At 41.0% G+C, this 19,927-nt stretch overlaps 2 protein-coding genes across 5 annotated transcripts in view; both read left to right on the top strand.

Moving 5' to 3' along the window:
* The window catches only part of LOC125745936 (ras-specific guanine nucleotide-releasing factor 2-like), a 46,884-nt gene extending 37,697 nt beyond the window's left edge, over positions 1-9,187 (top strand). For all 3 annotated transcript variants that reach the window (XM_049019252.1, XM_049019254.1, XM_049019253.1), the window contains exons 21-27: positions 2,719-2,822; positions 3,165-3,249; positions 3,650-3,847; positions 4,046-4,125; positions 4,250-4,367; positions 4,800-4,868; positions 5,579-9,187. In XM_049019252.1, the coding sequence (XP_048875209.1) occupies positions 2,719-2,822; positions 3,165-3,249; positions 3,650-3,847; positions 4,046-4,125; positions 4,250-4,367; positions 4,800-4,868; positions 5,579-5,671 (747 nt within the window). In that variant the 3' untranslated portion in view covers positions 5,672-9,187. The remainder of the gene's footprint in view (positions 1-2,718; positions 2,823-3,164; positions 3,250-3,649; positions 3,848-4,045; positions 4,126-4,249; positions 4,368-4,799; positions 4,869-5,578) is intronic.
* An 801-nt stretch (positions 9,188-9,988) lies between these two features.
* LOC125745939 (creatine kinase S-type, mitochondrial-like) lies at positions 9,989-19,481 on the top strand. Of its 2 annotated transcripts, none has more exons than XM_049019265.1 (10): positions 9,989-10,182; positions 12,145-12,320; positions 14,458-14,656; positions 15,115-15,210; positions 15,453-15,674; positions 17,094-17,179; positions 17,880-18,003; positions 18,207-18,341; positions 18,532-18,657; positions 19,261-19,481. In XM_049019265.1, exons 2-10 carry the CDS (start codon positions 12,172-12,174, stop codon positions 19,375-19,377), a joined length of 1,254 nt encoding a protein of 417 aa, XP_048875222.1. In that variant the 5' UTR covers positions 9,989-10,182; positions 12,145-12,171; the 3' UTR covers positions 19,378-19,481. The 2 variants fall into 2 exon arrangements, with proteins under 2 accessions (XP_048875222.1, XP_048875221.1); XM_049019264.1 differs by having other exon boundaries at positions 9,992-10,182; positions 12,136-12,320.
* Positions 19,482-19,927: the final 446 nt, after the last annotated feature.

Genomic DNA, 19,927 nt, shown 5'->3' on the forward strand with positions numbered 1-19,927 from the left:
CACGTTTCCACTGCTCCATCATCCAGTGGCAGCATGCTTTACACCACTGCATCTGACGCTTGGTGATGTGAGGCTTGCATGCAGTTGCTTGGCCATGGAAGCCCATTCCAGGAAGCTCCCAGTGCACAGGTTTTGTGCTCGAGTTAATGCCAGAGGAAGTTGGAACTCTGTAGTTACTAAGACTGTTGCCGACTTAGGAACTATTTACCTGAGCTCTCATTGGCCCCCGTGTTACTTTACGTGGAGTTTCTGTTGTTCTTAACACTTCTACGTTGCAGTGATACCATTTACAGTAGACTGTGGAATATCTACTGTAGCAGAAAGAAATTTCATGGACTGTCTTATTGCAAAGGTAGCATCCTATGACAGTACAGTAACACACTTGAATTCACTGGGCTGTTCAGAACCACCCATTCTTTCACAAATGTTTGTAAACCTGATTGCATGGCGAGGTGCTTCATTTTATACACCAGTGGCAATTGGTCTGAATGAGACACCTGAAGAGGTATGTCCCAATACTTTTGTCCATATAGTGTATCTTTGAACCAATCAATATGAAGGATAGGGACTGTTTGTTTCATATTTGCTTATCTCATCACTAAACAGAATACTAATTTGATTTATGCAGTTGTACAATTTTACTTCAGAAATTAAGGTTATGTACATAACATAAAAGCGATGTTGATCCTTTTAAAATCACAAATATTGAAATAGGCAATTTCAGGGCAATTTATTCATCATGCTGTTATGGGTTTTTGTTTTTAATATGCAGTACACGCATTTCGTTTCTGTATGTGAAGGATTTAAACTGTGCACTGAGCAAAGCTTTACATGTAGTTTTCAAGCAAAAATATTTTAGATATAAGGGCAAAATCCCTCAATTTCTATATAAAAATGTTCAAACTGCACTAAAATGAACTTCCTTAGAGACCCTGACATTGCAAAAAGATAATTGAAGATCCATTTCCGGCTAAATAAAAGGGGTTATATAACGGATATTATTAAAAACGTTCCCCAGGTGAATTAGGAATGGTAAGTGAATTACCATTTAAAGTGCTTTAGAACTGCAGAGCTATTGAAGCTCTGTAAACAGCAGGCCTGCCTTTTAGCTCTTGATGTTGGGCTTATCAGACAGCTTCAATATCTTCATTAGGATTTCAAACACAGTGACATTTCTGCCATAACCCCCCTTCATGAAAACAACGCAGGATCTCTGCAATACAGCATCTCAGCACCGCCATTGGGATTTGAAAAAACGATTCCCTCCCCTGCTTCTCTGGTATTTATGGCAAGTAACGAGTAAACAGTCTCATAATTGCAATGCTACAATGTTCAGCTGTGGAATCATCATTCGCACGTACCATTTGTCTTCTATTTAGGATTACGGACTAATAGATTTCTGCTACCTGTCATTGCAGAAGACCGACGTGACTTTTTGTTTAGGGTACATGCACAAGAATATAGTTTAAGCCCCTGGGTTCATTATGAAAACATTTCAGTATAAAAGTAGATGGTTCTGATGCTGTAGTTACTGGAAAAGCAGAATTATCTGCTTAACAGATACCTTCATGCAAAGAGGCTTAGAATCTGAATTTACTTGCTGAATATTAACAGGCCCAATTAAAGTCCAGAACTTATTGTTGAAAGGTAAAAGAGAGCCTGAGCTACCGCAACGCCTTCAGTTTACTGCTCCTTAATTGTCTGATAATGAATTTAGACTCTAGAACCTGCCTGGATATTGAAGTCTGGCTTTTTTATTCGTTTCTCTAGCATCTGTGAATCATCTTCAGTGTCCCCCCCCCCCCCCCCCCCACACACACAAGACTCGCCCAGTGACCTGCTGCTTTCCTGGCACTAAATAAAAACAAATTTTCAGTTTAGTCTGCAAGGTCACTGTTATTGAAAGTGCTGTCATAACTGAATTGGAGCCTTAGCCCTTTAGAAGCAGACGGATGCGAAGGTGTCATCATAGGTGCTGAAATGCACTGATTGTATTTTCAGATAGAATATAAGGCTTCAGATTAACAGCAGCACTTTTTTAGATTTAGTTGCTTAACCTTATATATACCTGGATCCTTTACTGGAGCACTGGTACAGGTACCAAAGCAAAACAGCAGGGCGTCTCTGGGACCTGAATCAGTACCTTTTGATTAATCATGAGTGATTATGTCCTTAATTATGCTGCCCTTTTGTCAGGGTCGAGCGTATTAGACGTATGACGTGTTTCTTTTGCCACAAAGACGTGAGCCTCCGAACATTCTGGAAGTTAACTGATCATGTTGTAGAGACACTTCTCCACTTTATACAGCCGGTTACTTGGGTTAATTATATTTGCCTGAAGTCCGTAAGTGACAAACAGAATGGCAGATAACAGATCACTTGCATACCACAGTTATCGAGCCAATTGAAGGAGGATGGAACTTACAATGAGAGACCAGGAACCAGATGCAAGTTAGCATTTGCGCAAGGACCTTATAATATGCTTGAAAGCATTGCAGGGTGTACAGTAACACTCCAACAGAAGAGCTATTTATATCTGCACACCATGAGGTTCCTACTAGAGGAGTGCACCCAGTGTTGCCTAGATACCATAACCAAGGGGTGGTCAAGGATAGAGAAGGCCAGTGGTTGGAATTGCTAGTTGTGTGTATCTCACTCAGCATAAGGCTGCTTGCTACGTATTCCACTGACCTGTGACTTTATGGTCTTTCTCCAAAGGCTGAAAGTCCCAAGACTGAGTGCTTTGAATCACTGTCAGCCATGGAGCTAGCAGAACAGATCACCCTGCTCGACCACATTGTCTTCCGGAGCATTCCGTATGAGTAAGTGCCCATCATGATAATAACATTCCCTTTGTATGAAGGTCCATCACTTGAAGGTCATTCCTTATGATATCACTGTCACCTCGATTACTCCTTTCAAGTGAGTGTCAGTCATGGTGTTTCTTTACTAGTGAGTTTCCTTTTAAATGATGTCATCCCCTGTGAGTGAGAATCAGTCATTATGTAATTGACTAGAATATTGAATGAGTCACACGACGGGCCTTGTGAATGTCATTTTTAGCAGTAAAATTTCTGTTGGATATATCACAGCTGTGGGATACAATTCAGCTTATCATAGCCCAATGATGTATGAAAGATTACATACCGCCTTTTTTGCATTAGGGAGTTTTTTGGCCAAGGCTGGATGAAGGTAGATAAGACTGAAAGGACACCCTACATCATGAAGACCAGCCAACACTTTAATGAGGTACTCACCTAGAGAAACCACACCTAGAGAAACCTCACCTAGAGAAACCACACCTAGAGAAACCACACCTAGAGAAACCTCACCTAGAGAAACCTCACCTAGAGAAACCACTCAAAAGTGATCTGATACTCACATTTTTTATTATGTCTTGGAATAATATGTAATTTCATTCAGATCAATCATTCAGTGAAATTTTAATTAGTATACACTCTTACAGGCTATAAAGGAAAATTATTTCCCCAGTAGTATTACAAGCAATAAAAACTACTATAATTGTATCAGTCAAAATTAATGCTATATATTATTTTACCCTTTTACCCCTGGGAAATAGTAGAGATGCAAATGCAGAAACGTATTAAGGAAATGTTATTTCCTGTCCTGCCCATTGATTCTTCACCAGATGAGTAACCTGGTAGCATCTCAGATCATGACCCATACAGATGTGGGCTCCAGGGCTAACTCCATTGAGAAGTGGATAGCAGTAGCTGACATTTGCCGCTGCCTACACAATTACAATGGCGTGCTGGAGATCACCTCTGCCCTCAACCGCAGCGCCATCTACAGGCTGAAAAAGACATGGGCCAAGGTCTGCAAGCAGGTAGATTCATGGTCAAACTGTCTAAACTGGCATTTATTTAATCTGATGATAGGTAATTTCGTATTCATCTCATATAATCATCTCCTGTGGATTTCTCGAAGTATATAAGTAATAAACTGTACTGTGAGGTGCATATGTCATAGATCCCAAATTAGCTTATCGCTGAGGCCATCGATAAAAACCTTGTTCTTCTCGCAGACAAAAGCCTTGATGGACAAGTTGCAAAAGATAGTCTCATCCGAAGGAAGATTTAAAAACCTACGGGAAACCCTGAAAAAGTGAGATTTCATTTATTCATGACATAAGTGTTTATTGAGTGTGGTGCTTAGTTTCTCTTCCTTGCTGAGAATCCTGCTTCCTAGCTTATCCCAGCTCACATGGTTATATGTGCACCTGCTGTAGTTGTAACCCACCCTGCGTCCCCTACTTGGGCATGTACCTGACCGACCTGGCTTTCATTGAAGAGGGAACACCCAACTTTACAGAAGAGGGTCTGGTCAACTTCTCTAAGATGAGAATGGTAAGACTAAAGCTGACAAAAATGTGAGCGATAGCACACAAATATAATTATCAAACGAACACATACATGAAATTTTTTTGACAATCTACACTAGTGGCCAAAATTGTGGAAGCGCTTTAAAAATCACTACACGAATATTGGCGGTAATGTTTACAAAGAATCAAAGAATGTTACAAATATCATACATTGGATTATTTCATAAGTAACTGGAGCAGCAGCTGAATAAAGTTCTGCAATCTTTAAAAATTGAAGGTGTTTCCACAATTTTGGCCACTTTTGCATGTTGTCAAAAATGTATTATCTGTTTTCATTTGATAATTATAATTGCGTGGCATTAAGAATTTGCAATTGCCTGTAATTGAATATATGTATGAAAAAGTAGCTTTTAGACTATTACCGTGATTAAACGCTTCTCTGACATGTTTCCTTTAGATCTCACACATCATCCGCGAGATCCGGCAGTTCCAACAGACTCCCTACAGGATTGAACACCAACCCAAGGTATGTCCTCAAGGAGAAGCAACAGCATGGTCTCAGAGGGTGCTTGGGTGGCCTTGCCTGTAACTTGTTTTTTGAATCATGAAATATATTTCAGAAAATGTCTGAACACCTGTTGTTATTGAATGCTGAGCCGTGAAGGTAGGTAATATGTCTGATGTCTTACTCATTATGTTAAAATAAAGAGCCATGATCACCCACAGATGACGTGTACAGTGTTGATTATCTCAGAACATCTGCACTAATCAAGATCTGAGTTGTATTAAATGACAAGCGGGCAGCTAGTTTTCATATGTGACGAGTGGGATTCAGGTGAAATCAGCACGTGAGATATGTGAGTGACTTTGACAAGGGACAAAGCGAGAGAATGTAGCCTGGTCCAATGAGTTCACTTTCCTTTTACATCCTGTGGATGGGCAGGTACATATGAGCTGTTGCCCTGGGGGAGGTTACCCTAGTCACCATATTCCCCAGATCTGAATCCTAATAAGCATCACTGGGATGCGCTGGAGCAGGAACTCCCATCTGCAGTGGTTCCACCTTACAACTTACAGGACATATTGTGCTTTATCTTGAGTTCTCTGATATCTTTGCGTGCCATTAGAGGACATGTGAATTATTTGATTGGCTCACTATGCAGGATTCTGATAGGGTCATATGTATACTGTCTAGAATGAGGCTAGCATATTGTCTTGTCCTTTGTGATTTTCTAGGTTACACAATACTTGCTGGACAAAACCCTAGTAATGGACGAGGACACCCTGTACGACCTGTCCCTGAAGATTGAGCCACGACTCCCAGCTTGAAGCTTGTCCTTTGGCACGGTGCACAGGACGGCCATTGCAGCCAGAAGACACACGCCGGGCACACTGAGAAGCGAAGGAGAACAGAACTGTTGCATGGCAGAGAGAGCAGATTAGCAGAGAGAGACAGGAAACAAGAAAAAGTGGTCCGAGGTGGGTGTCGGCGTCAGAGGCAGTGTGGTCGCTACATTCTCAGCAGGCGGAGTATGAGAAGCTAGAGGCACAAAACAAGAGCAGGAGATAGAGACGCTTCTCTGTTTTGAAGAGAAAAGGGGAAGTACTGGGAAATGTAGCATGTACATAAATGTCATTGCATCATCTGGCTTTTCTCTCGGCTCTTTGTGGCAGAATGAATGCCTCACATTGCCATCTTACAGAAAAATAAGGTGTGTTCTAGGTGTACTTTGTTGGCAAGAATGACTTTATATGTCTGTAATGCGTTTGTCAGCCTATTTTGTTTTCATTTCAGTCACGATTACAGTTTGGGGTGGGTAGACTGTTACCCTATGTGAACCCTTCATCTTTCATATCTTAGACAAAATATCTCTGTCTGCAGTACTCAGAATAGTGCACAGAACTCCAGTATTTGAAGAGGATCGCCTAAGTGAATGGCTTGCGCAAAATGTGTTTTTCTCAAAATATGTTTTTTTTTTCATTTTGTTCGACAGTGTCAACAAGTGAATCTGTTATCCTGCACAACCTTAAGCAGCTATAAATGCAGTTTATTTAATTGCTATGGATGATGTTTGTCTCCCATAGTTTTGAGGATTTCATTCCCATTCCAGCCATATTGTTGCATTTGCTAATCTGTAGATACTCGTGAATGAGTAGATACTTCAGGTTCTCGTTCTTGAGGTCTACACTTTGACTGATCCAAAGTAAAACATCGGATTGCTTCTTTTTAATCCATTCATTGTTGCAGTGTCTGGGATTATTTGTGTACTGTGTTTCATTTAATTAACAGTGACTTGTTAGCTAGGCAGCACAGTGGCTAGGTCCGCAACATCACAGGGTCGTGGGTTCAGTCCGCACCTCCAGCTCTGTGTATGTCGAGCTTGCATGGTCCCTTTGCATCATCCGGCCTCCTCTGTGGTCCAGAACATGCAGTTGGGTAAATTTTTGTCTCTAAATTGCTAATCGTATGTGACTGTGTGCCCAGTGATGGAAGGGTGCCCATCCAGGCCGGCAACTGTCCCATTAGCTAGGCCCGAGGATTGTCGCAACATTGCTCTGGATAGTCATTTATGCAAGATTAATAATTTATTAGCTCTTTGATTTTACACACGTTTATCCTTCTGGTTATTTAATGAAGTTTTCCCAATTAAAGTACCTTTTCCCTCCTGGAATCACAAATGAAACCCTTTACTCATAAATCCGGTAGACCTAACACTAGATCTAACCGAGTACATTTTTCTGTTGCAGTTTATAATTGATTTGTATTTAAAATGTTAAGGGGAATAAAATAGCGACATTTGAAGTCAGTATTTTTAAAAGAGATCCTTAATTATTAGTTAATTAGCCTGTGATTTACATATTGCTCAGTATGAAGTGAGACGGCATTGACTTATAGTTGTTAATAATAATCATCTGCTTCAGCAACAAAATATGACTTTATAGCCAATAAACCTTATTGACGAAATAGTTACGGTTCGTGCTTTATGGTGTTTCGTCTAATTAAAATGATCTCACACTCGTTCTGCAGCCAGTCACTTCCAACTTCTGTGTAATTGAACGGTTCCATGACTGCATGCTTCGGTTACTTTCTAGCATGCAGTGTGTTCCTGACCTGCTCCACGCTTCCGTGAGTGCTGTCCTTCACCACAGCTCAGGCCCTTTAATAGAAATCATTGTTACAGAAACGGCCCATCTTAAACACGACTACAAATGCTTTATCATACTGTGAGAAGCATCAAAATGTGTTTCTATTTTGAAAATTCAAACGGGGTGATGAATCAGTGATTACGTGTTTAATTGATACTACTGACAGTACTCCTGATTTGAGTAAACATGCGGAGTATTCAAAAAACGCGAACATATCATATAAGTGATGTATTATCCCCCCCTGGTGGTTAAAGTCAGTTCATCACATTTTATGAACGCTGGGCCCATCACAAATGTAAATGTTTTCCTGCAATTCATCTCCTTTTCACCATGACAGCAGTTTCTGTAGAGATTAAAATGTAATATATTTGCCTGGCTTAACAGTATATTATTTGTATGTCAAATATTTCATAACTGCATCAAATATTATGAGCTAACGACTCATTAAAGTCACTGTTGCCTAGCTATATGGCTGAGAAGATAAATATGTATAATAGCTAATTATTGTTTATATATTTGCACAAAGACTAAATCAGAGAGTTTACTGTGAATAAAAACTTTACTACATCCCTATAGAAACAACTACTTGTATTTATATATATTTAATAAGTGGTAGATCGAATACGCCTCGTGCCCATTGCTTCCGGGATGGGCTCCGGACCCCCCGCGACCCAGTAGGATAAGCGGTTTGGAAAATGGATGGATGGATGGATAGATCGAATACGATGTGCATCATTTCCTTGTCTTGTACTTGCTTGACCCATAAAGTCAGGCTTTGTTTTTAAAATGTCATTTTTAATCTCCATGTAACAGTTTTCGTTATTCTCAAGACTGACATGCACCTAATGTGACTTCCACAGTAGCAGTGTGGACTGAAATGCCTTAACACACGACCAGCCACAAATAAAGGATTTTTCTTATACCGAGAAACGTTAAAACCGTTTCTTATACCGAGAAACGTTAAATTTCTTCACAAAAGCAAACATATGTATTGATTGTTATATTTTTTCCTTAGTTGAGAAGGCTAATAAACATTTGCTAATTTGCTAAATAAAAAACTAATTAATAAAAAAAAACAATACAATTATTGTAATTGATCAAATACTGATTTTGTTTTTTATGGCTGAGATTTAATCAAAGACCTCTTTACTCAGATAAAATATAATAATGAAAAAAGGGAAAAGTTATAATAAATTAGTCATTAACACAGGGCTTTGGAGTGGTGCGGACAGCAATGTAGCTATGCTTGCATGGCTAGATTTGAATTTTTTTTGCTATTTATTTCAATAAAGTTTTGATGTGTTTATGTACATAGTCTCGCAAAAGAAGCTGAACTGCATATGCTATTTATTTTAAAGTCTGCTGGGAAACATTCTGTTGTTTTTTTCAGTTGTATAGTAGGTATTTTGTGTCTCCCAAGACACCATAAAAACATAAAAAATAAAATTATGTAGCACAAAATTTGTTCATTTTTTAATAATTTACTGTAATGGCAGGTTCTACCGATGTAGAAATGCACAGCATTGCATGTGCATGTGCCTGAATAGACCCCACTGGGGTGTCTGCTTTGTTTTAATTTATACTGTATATTATTGTATAGAAATGATTCTTGTTTCTCTTGTCTCTTCTTGCCCATTGGAGTGTGTGTGGCTAATCCCATTCAGTGCTTACATGTAAAATAAAAGTCTTTTGAAAGTGTCTTAATCTGTTTGCTTGATTTTTGTGGGCACTTCTGCTCATTGCGTGGACATAGGCGTATTCCTGAAAGCAGGATTATTGCTGGATAATTTCAAGGAAGAGAGGGAAGTGTCCTTACTATTGGACAACACTTACATTTGTCTTACATTATCCGGCTTTGTGGGATACCCCCCCCCCCCCCCCCCACCCCACATAATCCATGTCAGGGAGGACGCTTTGAGCTAGAACAGTATTTGTAAACTTCCATTTCAATTAAAAGGCACTGCATTTCTCTTCAGCACTGAGTTCTCGCTGTGTGCTGATTGGTCAGTCTCCTATAATCATGCACGTGTCACTAATGTTAATGTGAAACAGCCGGATGAGTCTTTCAATCAAGGAAACAAACCGATCACAGCACAAGAAGAACTGAATTATTTAGCCAAATAGAACTGAAAATCCTGTCATTCTACATTATCTGTGTGAGTTTCACAGCTCTTAGGATTAGTCCATCATTATCATTTTTTTATTCCGTTATCTGGTCTTTTTGGAGGCCAGATATAGGAGGCAGACGTTCATGAGCCAGCAGATACTTTTCACGTTACGGCATTTCGAAAACTCGCCTCCAATTTCAAAGAACAGCTGCATGTTCAGGGCACACATCAGTCACATCTGATCTTCTAATGCATATGACACTGTTCCACTAATGCTGTGACATCAGTTTATACAAACTGATAGCTTCCTAAAAATTATCAGAAGTGTTTGATATTACTGCCCAAGACACATTAAAGTGGGATGTACCGCTGATGGTTTGGGCCTGGGGACGCCCTGCGAGTGGGCCGAAGAGGGTCAAGCTGAAGGGCACCCTGACCCGTCCACGTGGATCCTGACATGTTAACAGACGAAAGCAGATTGGTTGGCACTGGAGCGGGCAGCTAATCCTGTGGCAGTATTCGCTCACTTTGCACGGAGGGTCTCATTCTCTGAACAGCAGGGACAGAACACTGCTACCCAACAAGGTACTGTGGCATTTCCGTGCTTCATTTTAAGGCAAATCCTTCACCATCACCCTAACTTTACATTCTGTAGTACTGTGTGTATGAGTGTTTTTAAAGCCATATTCTGATATTTGGCAGAATTATATCTTTATGTACAGAAGTATGACTGTCACTGCTGTATGCTAAGGAATTCCACCCCTGGGGTAAATAAAGTATTTTATATCTTAAGTCCATTTAGATCTTCCATGTTTCCTCATCAACTATACCTACAAGAGGTACATTTTAAAACCACCTGCATGTCTGTGAGGATTAGAAATGACTGAAAACTACCTGATTGAGTTTGACCTATTTCTGTGATTACTGTTGCAGACACTTGCTATGATATACGTGTTGATATTATTTTAGCTATGCATATACCCTAGAAAAAAGCAAAACAATTTATATAAGATATATGAGATTTATAGTTAACAAACAAAGATTTTGTGGTGGTTTAATTGTGAGATGTTTCACAAATTTCTAATATATTCAGTAATTGAATGTATTTATTTAACAGTGACATAAGCTAATTCTTTTCTTTTTGTTGGTATTTCCAGTATAGCGAAAGATGCATTTCACAATGCAGTCTGTGTGACCTGGCCCTGTTTAATTACTGTATATGCTGAATATCTAAGTTTAGATATAATTTTAAAATATTAATTTTTTCACAACTATATCTTTTAATGTTAAATTAACTTCCTTACCTTAGATGTGGGTGTCACACTGCATAAATGCAATAAGCCATCATAAAAGAGTGTTATCCAGCCTTCGGCAGGTGCTGGGAGAACTATTCATACTATTGTTGAATCTTAAAGTTCCAATAATGTACCTTTATTCAAATGAAAAGGTTAGAGCCAGTGACCCCACCTTCCATGGCTCACTGTCCACAAACTAGCTATATGTAGCATTTTCCGATTTGCCTGCTTGGTCTCTTGCATTCCCGCGGCCTCTTCCTTTGGTCTCACCCTTCGGTGGTCAGTCAGCAGCTCTGACCGGTTCAGAATGTCACGCCGGATCACGAGTCCTGCAAACCGCGCCAACTGGACTCATCTATTAATACTCTTGCTCCTGGTAATAACCTTTTAATGTCCCCCAGCCAAGCTGATTTCAGGGCAAAATTCCAAACTTTGGGTATGACGGCAAAAACGTTGCCTACAGCAGATCTCACAACCAGCCAAGCATTTTCTTACTGCACTGAAGTGGATCTAAACTCCCTTTAACCTTGGGATTAGGTTGCTGTTCTCAGCTTTCACCACGATACTGACTGTCACTCTCAGAACCACCACTAAAATGCCACCTCAGCACTGCCCAGGGCACACTGAAGGGTGTCTGTCACACTCCCATGTAAGAACTAACATAATAACTTTGACTATTCTTACTTCCAGATAACCCATAATACACTGAACATGCTAATTCTGCTTCATTCAGGTTTACTAGTCCTTATCCTGACCATGGGTTTTGAGAGAAAATAATTTTGAACTTTCTGGAGAATTCCATCAAGGTTGTTCACTGTTACATAAGTGCAACACAATTGCTGATCAAGAATTCCAGTATAACGGCAAAAGTCACTTGGTGTAATATGCTCTTTTTCTCCAAATATATATGTATTTACAAATATTTTCAAATATTGAAGCTGAATTAAGATAAATTCCTCACTGTATGTGACATGAAGGACATATTTCAGTCTATTATGTACATTTCAGTTTGGTCTGGGATTTATTACTTAGGAATATTATATAGTTATTTATGTCATAACAACACCCATACTTTTAGCAGATAATGCTTTATATATTCTTTTCCTTTCACAGCTTTCTTGGTTGGTACAATTTTTCTTGTATGCCGTTCTAAATGCCCTTTAACTGACCCTTGATTTTCCCCTTGATTGCCCCTTGATTGCCCCTTGATTGCCCTTTCCCTCTGCCCCACTTACTCCCTCAGTCTTCTTAGGTGACGTCGTAACCCCGAGCAGCGAAGATGGCGAGCGTCTTCACCCGCATGATGTCTGGCCGCGGTGTCGCCCTCATGTTGGGCAGCCTTGGCGCTGGCTCCTTTGCCACCAGCTACCTGAGGGGTGACTCTGCTAGTGTCACCGCCCAGGAGAAAACGAAGCTGTACCCCCCAAGGTATCCTCACACTCAGGACAGTGTTCTTATTCACTCACATGGAACATTCATTTTAAACCAGCCTTTAAGTCGTACATTCTTAGTCGCTATGGATTCTGTCACTTACACATTATCCAGAAAGGTCTTTGAGCAATAACATGCGAGAAGTAGTGTGGTTCAACTCCTATATATCATGCCTGTGATTCGGTCATAGGCACAAGGGTGCAGTGCATAAAGTATACAACAGTTTATCGAGTAGCATTCATAAGGTAACAATAATAACAGCATATTTTGTTTATTTATTGAAACATTTACGGGCCTCCGCAAAGAAAAATAGTTCCCGTAACGTCAGCGAAAGAGACGGGCTATCGCGTCCAATTCAGTCCATAACCGGTATAATTTTATCTAATATTGCCGAAGCCAGCAGTGAAACAACTAACCAGCTTTGCATTGTAAATTAAAACCACGCCGCAGGTCTAATAAATAAAATATTGCGGCACTCGAGTGGCGAAGAGATCATGAGGCGGACAGCAAAGTTCAGTTATTAGCAGACTGTTCAGATTTCTTGGCCGGATCTAACTGTTGTATAAGAAACAATAACGTCAAGAAGCCCATTTGTTGACATAGTCTTGTTAAATTTCCGTATGAATAGTTTGTATGCTCAGGTTCTAATAAGGAATTTGAGGAAATAGACTGTCAAACCTCTAGTACTGAGATGTATGTCATGTCCAGAACTATAGCCACGGTTCTGTAAGTCTGCTCAGAGTTGACAGGGAACGTTCTTACTGTAACGTTAACGGAACGCTATTTCCAAGGTTCTGTCAGTGTCAACTTGATAAAATTATTACTTGTTACTTTTATTAATTATTGCTAAACATTCCTTTAATGCAGTCATTGTTGAAAAATATTGTTTTATATCCATCCATCCATCCATTTTCCAAACCGCTTATCCTACTGGGTCCGGAGCCTATCCCGGAAGCAATGGGCACGAGGCTATTGTTTTATAATAAAATATTATTTTATAAAAGTGTTGCTGTAGTATACTGCGAACATGCTGACCAGCCCTTAACCCACGATCTTTGAGGTGTAAATCCACAGTGTTACCCTCTGCGCTACCATCCCCTTCATTAGCGTTTATATTATTAGCCTTCGATGCAGTAGTAGCTGTTGTACTAGTGGGACAACGTTCTGGGAGCATCAGGGAAACTGGCCACTTTGAACGTTTCCATACCTCAATCGTAACATTAGGTAACCGTGGCTGGAATGAAAAATTTTTAGCGGGGAGAACAAGTGTGCCTGCTGATGGCCCAGGGCCAGATAACATCATAGCATGAGGGAGCTTCCATCTGTGCAGCCAGGCGAGCGTCTCCATAGCCAGAGGTACCGCAGTGCCATGAAAGCTGCAGGACCTGCGCTGATGCACAAGTAAGCCTTACATCTGCCGATAAAGCTGCCACGGGCAGATAACTTTAATTGGTACTGTATACTCAGAGCCAGACATAATGAGACAGAGCAAGTCAGCCAGCAGTGACCAGTATAACCCATCTAAAGAACCAATTAAGTATGAGAAAGGAAATGGCACATCTGGACTGTGCCATGAACGAGGCTAAATATAGCCTCAATGTGGTGCTCAAACACTGACAACTGGAAAAAAAAACAGCATTATTCTGCTCCAGCACTTAATTATTCCTACAGACTTCACAAAGGTTTACATGAATACTGTTTTAAGATAGTATACACTATAAAATATAGTATGCTTATATACTATACTATATAAGTATACACTAGTGGCAATCGTCCAATATACATGTGCAGTCCAGTATACATTGGATGATTGAATAAGTAGCCGCAGCTACAGTTGAATAAATTTCTGCAATGAATTTATCTGTAATCTCTAATAATTGGGATTTTGGCCAGTAGCGTATAGTACATACAATTATTCAGGAAAGGACAATTTATGTATTTAGTCAAAGTAATTAACTCAATCCGGTTATTGTAGAAGTATCTGCTCTCTATAAACATTTTATTGTAGTCATAATTTCTGGTGAAAAGATGGTTTGAGTATGGCTGGTAGAACTGTTAAAGGTGTAAGTACGATGGGTAGCTGCTTCACCATGAATCTCTTATTAATGCCATTGTGTGTCCGGTTCTCCAACAGTGCCGATTTCCCCGACCTACGCCAGCATAACAACTGCATGGCATCTGCACTGACGCCGGCCATCTACAGCAAACTGCGCGACAAGTGCACCCCCAGTGGCTGGACCCTGGACCAGTGCATCCAGACCGGCGTGGACAACCCTGGGCACCCCTTCATTAAGACCGTGGGCATGGTGGCTGGCGATGAGGAGACCTATGAGGTTGGATTTGGAGTCTGAGGTGGTCCCAGTGTCACAGTTGTATCCATTACAGTTTGATAATCTGTAAAAGTACCACTCCTGAGAATATACTGGCTAATGAGTCAGTCACCAAGTGATTAATGGCATGAATTTAAAATCTGAACATTATCAGTTCAAATCCCAGCCCTGTAATATCCTTGACTGAGGAGCATGAACAAACTTGATTCCGTAAAATATCCAACTGCCTCATTTCCTATTTATAATGTGTCGTCTTTTGGACTCATTATTCTGCCTGTTTTGTGATCCTGCTCATATATAAATCAATATGGTTATCAGAAATGAGCTAGATCTGTAAGTTCGGCATTTAATGAATTACTGAGAAATATGACGAGTTGTTTTGTTTGTTCTTGAGTTCCTTTGAGTTCTCCAGTGCCTCTGAGGGTAGCTACTGTATTCATGAGAATTTTTGCCATCTGTAGGTCTTTGCTGACATCTTCGACCCTGTCATAAAGGACAGACACAATGGCTATGACCCCAGACGCATGAAACACCCTACTGACCTGGACAGCTCTAAGGTGATTAACTTAACAATCTACTCTTACCGTTACAGATTATTGCAGCAGCTATCCTAGCCAGTAGTCTGGCAAAGGTCAGGGCCCCATCCCGCCTTGGGAAAGATGGAACTGTTAGTTAAATTGGCAACTCCTGAGTGATCTTGCTAATGTCAGCCTAGGACCCCAGATAAGGTAATCCGCCCCTGCTTACCATGGCAACCGATGGCCCATTATGTCTGACCCGAGCGCCCCTCCCCCTGTAGATCACCTCCGGCATGTTCGACGAGCGCTACGTGCTGTCATCACGCGTGCGGACCGGCCGCAGCATCCGAGGCCTGAGCCTGCCGCCCGCCTGCTCCCGCGCGGAGCGTCGCGAGGTGGAGCGTGTGGTCGTCCAGGCGCTGTCGGGCCTCAAGGGCGACCTGTCTGGGAAATACTACAGCCTGGGTGACATGACCGACAAGGAGCAACAGCAGCTAATCGATGTAAGCAAGCTGTCCATCCATCTGCCTAGGCCACGCCTAGAGTAATCAGCCTAAACGGACCCTAATGTAGACTTCAGTTCAGATACTGTAAGAGCAGACACATACATGACACATAAACTAAATATATAAATTTAGTTGATTAATCTGCAGACCTTGATAAAACAAAGGCCATTTCTCTTGAAAATGTCTTCTGGATAAAAACCCTTGCACAAAAAGTCAAATAATCTTTTTTATAGCACAGCGGGTGTCAATCAACTGCTGCACAATGAAGTTAACTATTAAAACAAATATTTAAACAATCAGAGAGTAAAAAGCACAAACTATAATTACCTTAAAACAAAACACAAAACTAACGACTAACAGATTTAAATTCAATAAAGAGAAAAACACAAACTGACAGCAAAACGGAATTAACAAAGATAGAATAGATGACAGAAAACAGTGTTTAGACCGTTTTCTCAACCACATGAGAGCTATAAGCTAGTTTGTGCATGTGACCTTTGTCTTGTTGCATACTAGGCTTGACCTTTCCCCCCCCTCACTGTGCTGGTAGCCCTTAGCAACATCAACTAGATAAGCCAGTCTGTCCTCTGCAATCAGCAGCAGAAATAGCTAGAGACTGGACCCAATAAAATTGCCTCGAAACTGCAGATGGCACAGTGCAGTTCCCTCATATCACTGGGACAGTGAGCTTGATTCCTGCCTCTCATCTGTCTGTGTGGGGCTCTGCCCGATGTCCTCTCACAGTTAGGCTACTTGGCATCACTAAATTGCCCATAATATGTGCGAGAATGTACTCTATAATGGCCTGGCATTGCAGCCAGGGCGTCTCTGCATTATGTCCCAAAGATTAACATTTGACTTAATTGGAAACAACTTAAGAACAGAAGCACAAACTAAGATATTAGTGATTAATGTAGGTATTCATAATTGTGGGAAAACCTTATATTGGACGGCAAACAGACATGGGGATAGAATGGGACAATTAGCATGTTTGGGAAAACTAGCCAGCTGCAGACAGCTGTTTGGCTCCCTGTGTAACCCTAAACCCTGTGTAACCCTAAACCCTGTGACCCCCTCCAACACGACTCTAGCGATAGACCTATATTCTTTCCATGTCACAGGAACATTCATAAATTAATAACTGGTATTTTTTACTCACTGTTTTATGATTTTCAGAAATGATCAGGTGACCTTATTGCCAGCATTTAATAAATATGAATAATAAAACCTTAACTGTGCCATGATTCATTTAAATCAGTAAAATGAAATTGTTCTGGATGAAAGCACAGTGCAACAATAAGAATATGTATTACTTACTTGACTTTACAATCATACTAATTATACAAATCCTGCAAGAAGACAACTTTGCAATAAAGCCATTCACCTGAAATGCTCACTCTCTCTCCTCTGCCAAAGGACCACTTCCTGTTTGATAAGCCCGTTTCTCCCCTGTTGACATGTGCGGGTATGGCCCGTGATTGGCCAGATGCCAGGGGGATCTGGTATGTTGAATGGGATTGCTGTAATGGCATGCTGGTGTGCCGGTTAACAAAACAACAAAGCACCCCAGGAACAGCCAGGACAGTTTATGGGCAATAAATTTCAAATCATTGCAAGGTCTTGTGCGTAGAAATCTACTTAGCATACAACCTGAATTTGTCCAAAATCTTAACCAGTTTCAACGCATTTGTCTTTTTGGTTCAGATGTCATCTAGAATGCGGAGTTATTTAGAATGTAAAGGTTTTATAGTAGCAGTAACCCAAACTCTAAAAGCACACATTTAACTAGCTTGCTGCTAACTCTGACAGCAAAGTGTTATTCTGTATAATTATTTATGAATTGCTCATAATATTATTAATTTCTTTTAATAATTATTGTCTATAAGTAGCCCTTTATTAATTATTTTTAATGGCTTTTGAAACTACACCATTATAGTGCTATATGTCACACAATGTCTCCTGGACTGCCAAAGTTGTTTGTTTTGTTTGTTTGCGGGGGTGAAAGTAAAGATTTTTTGCTGCTGGCCAGCTGGACTAGTTCATTATTTTTTTTAGCCAGCAAGCTAATGTTCAGTTTTTTGTACATTGCCCTTTGTTGCCCTTTGTCTAAATCAGTCGTGGGCACCCTTAATTTTCAGCCCCGTTTGTTTGTCTGTTTTCTTGTTGTTTGCCTGAGCTTAATCCTGAGCCTTTGTTCTGCAGGCACAACAATGAGAAAACTTTCCTGATATGGGTGAATGAGGAAGACCACACCCGCGTCATCTCCATGGAAAAAGGCGGCAACATGAAGAGGGTGTTCGAGAGGTTCTGCAGGGGACTCAAAGAGGTATGGCCCCCCCGATCGACTGATCCGTTGACCTCCCCCCAAACATCTGATCCTTTTCATTGGGGATTCAGTGTCACTTATGTTTTAATTCCATAAATAAACTAATGAGATTAAAAACTTAAAGAGACAAAAGTTATTATTCAAACATGGGTCTGGCTCCTCTACCCGCACCTGATGGAGCCATCTACCCCATCTTCCAACAGGTGGAGCATCTGATCCAGGAGCGTGGCTGGGAGTTCATGTGGAATGAACGCCTGGGCTACATCCTGACCTGTCCCTCGAACCTGGGCACAGGCCTTCGGGCGGGGGTACACGTGCGTCTTCCTCTGCTCAGCAAGGTGAGCAGGCCACGCCCATTACGCCACAGTCACAGGTATCTCGGAAAACCCCAAAAGCAGAAACCCCTAGGCAGCCCTCGACGAAGCTCCCTCCACTGCAGCCGATGACGTCAGGGAACTTAGTGTCCACCATTATGAATATTCACGATGACAGTAGAGAATTGGCATGAATCTGTGTTCGGTCTGGTAGGATACCCGCTTCAGTAAGATCCTGGATAACCTGCGGCTCCAGAAACGAGGCACCGGGGGTGTGGACACCGCTGCCGTGGGGGATGTGTTCGATATCTCCAACAACGACCGCTTGGGCAAATCTGAGGTAAACCTGGCTTATTCAGAATAAAGGGTGTGAGAGACAGCATGAGTCAAGTACAGTGCTGAATAAATAACCAAAGTCATAAACTGGAAGGTTATACACAAAAAGGCAGAAGCCAGGGTAAACATAGTATATTAGGGCTAGTGTTGTCTTATCATTATTAAAGGTACGTGTTGCTTAACATCCAGGTCACATTCTGTCCAATAGGACGCTATCACTGATTACAAAGCTGTACGGATATACTGCATCAGTACTGTATCTGTGCTAGCTAAAAAGCCAAGATACTTTATAGAAAAGACTACACGTTAAAATAACAATTAAAATTGTATTCAAGTAAATACATACATGTGCAACATTGTGTTTGCTGTGGGCCATTAGCCAATCAGGATTTTTCAACTCTGTGTTAACCTTATGGGACTTTGGATATATATGTGGTTGGATGTTAAGCGATGCAGAATTATTATTATTATTATTATTATTACTGGCGTCATTGTCATTGTTGTTGCTGTTGTTATTCAACTGATTTCACACAATTAGATAAAGTAAATGATGTCATTTTGTCAACTCTGTCTAACTTTCTTCCCCTTATGTTTTATTGTGCATTAGGTGGAGCTGGTCCAGCTGTTGATTGATGGTGTTAACTACCTGGTTGAATGTGAGAAGAAGCTCGAGAAAGGGCAGGATATAAAGGTTCCTGCCCCCATTCTTCAGTTCAGAAAGTGAGGCTCACAATGTGAGCTTTAGGCAAACGTGCTGCTAGATCACCTTCTGTTTTTTTTTGCAAAACCGAAGGTCTTACTCTGTAATAAACTGTAATATTTTAAATACTCCTGCCTTGTCTGGTTCCCCTTCTCAGTTGTGCCTTTGCTTTCATGTTAACATTGAAAGCACTTGGTCCGTCCCCAACCTCATGACCATAAGGACCAGCAACAAAGACCAGTGAACCAGTGACAGATGACTTGGCTCACCTCACATTTCACAGCTACGGAGCGTTTTACTGCCCTCTAAACTGCAGCCACCGAACCAACCCACCTATAAATCTCACATTCCCTCTTACCATCACTCACTCGCAAAGGGATTCCATAGTGCTCAAAGTCACTAAGGCCAAACTCGCCGCCTCATCGCCAAAAAGGAGTGATTCACTCTTTCCACAATCCACCGCCCAGCTGCCTGTGCTGATTCTCATCCCCTCTGTTCCAGTGCGTGCAGGATTTCCTGATCGCTCATTGCCGGGAGCACAGCATTAGCTACACATAGCAGGGATGTGCTGTCC

This window comes from Brienomyrus brachyistius, chromosome 7 (genome assembly GCF_023856365.1).
Source record: "Brienomyrus brachyistius isolate T26 chromosome 7, BBRACH_0.4, whole genome shotgun sequence".
Taxonomy (NCBI): domain Eukaryota; kingdom Metazoa; phylum Chordata; class Actinopteri; order Osteoglossiformes; family Mormyridae; genus Brienomyrus; species Brienomyrus brachyistius.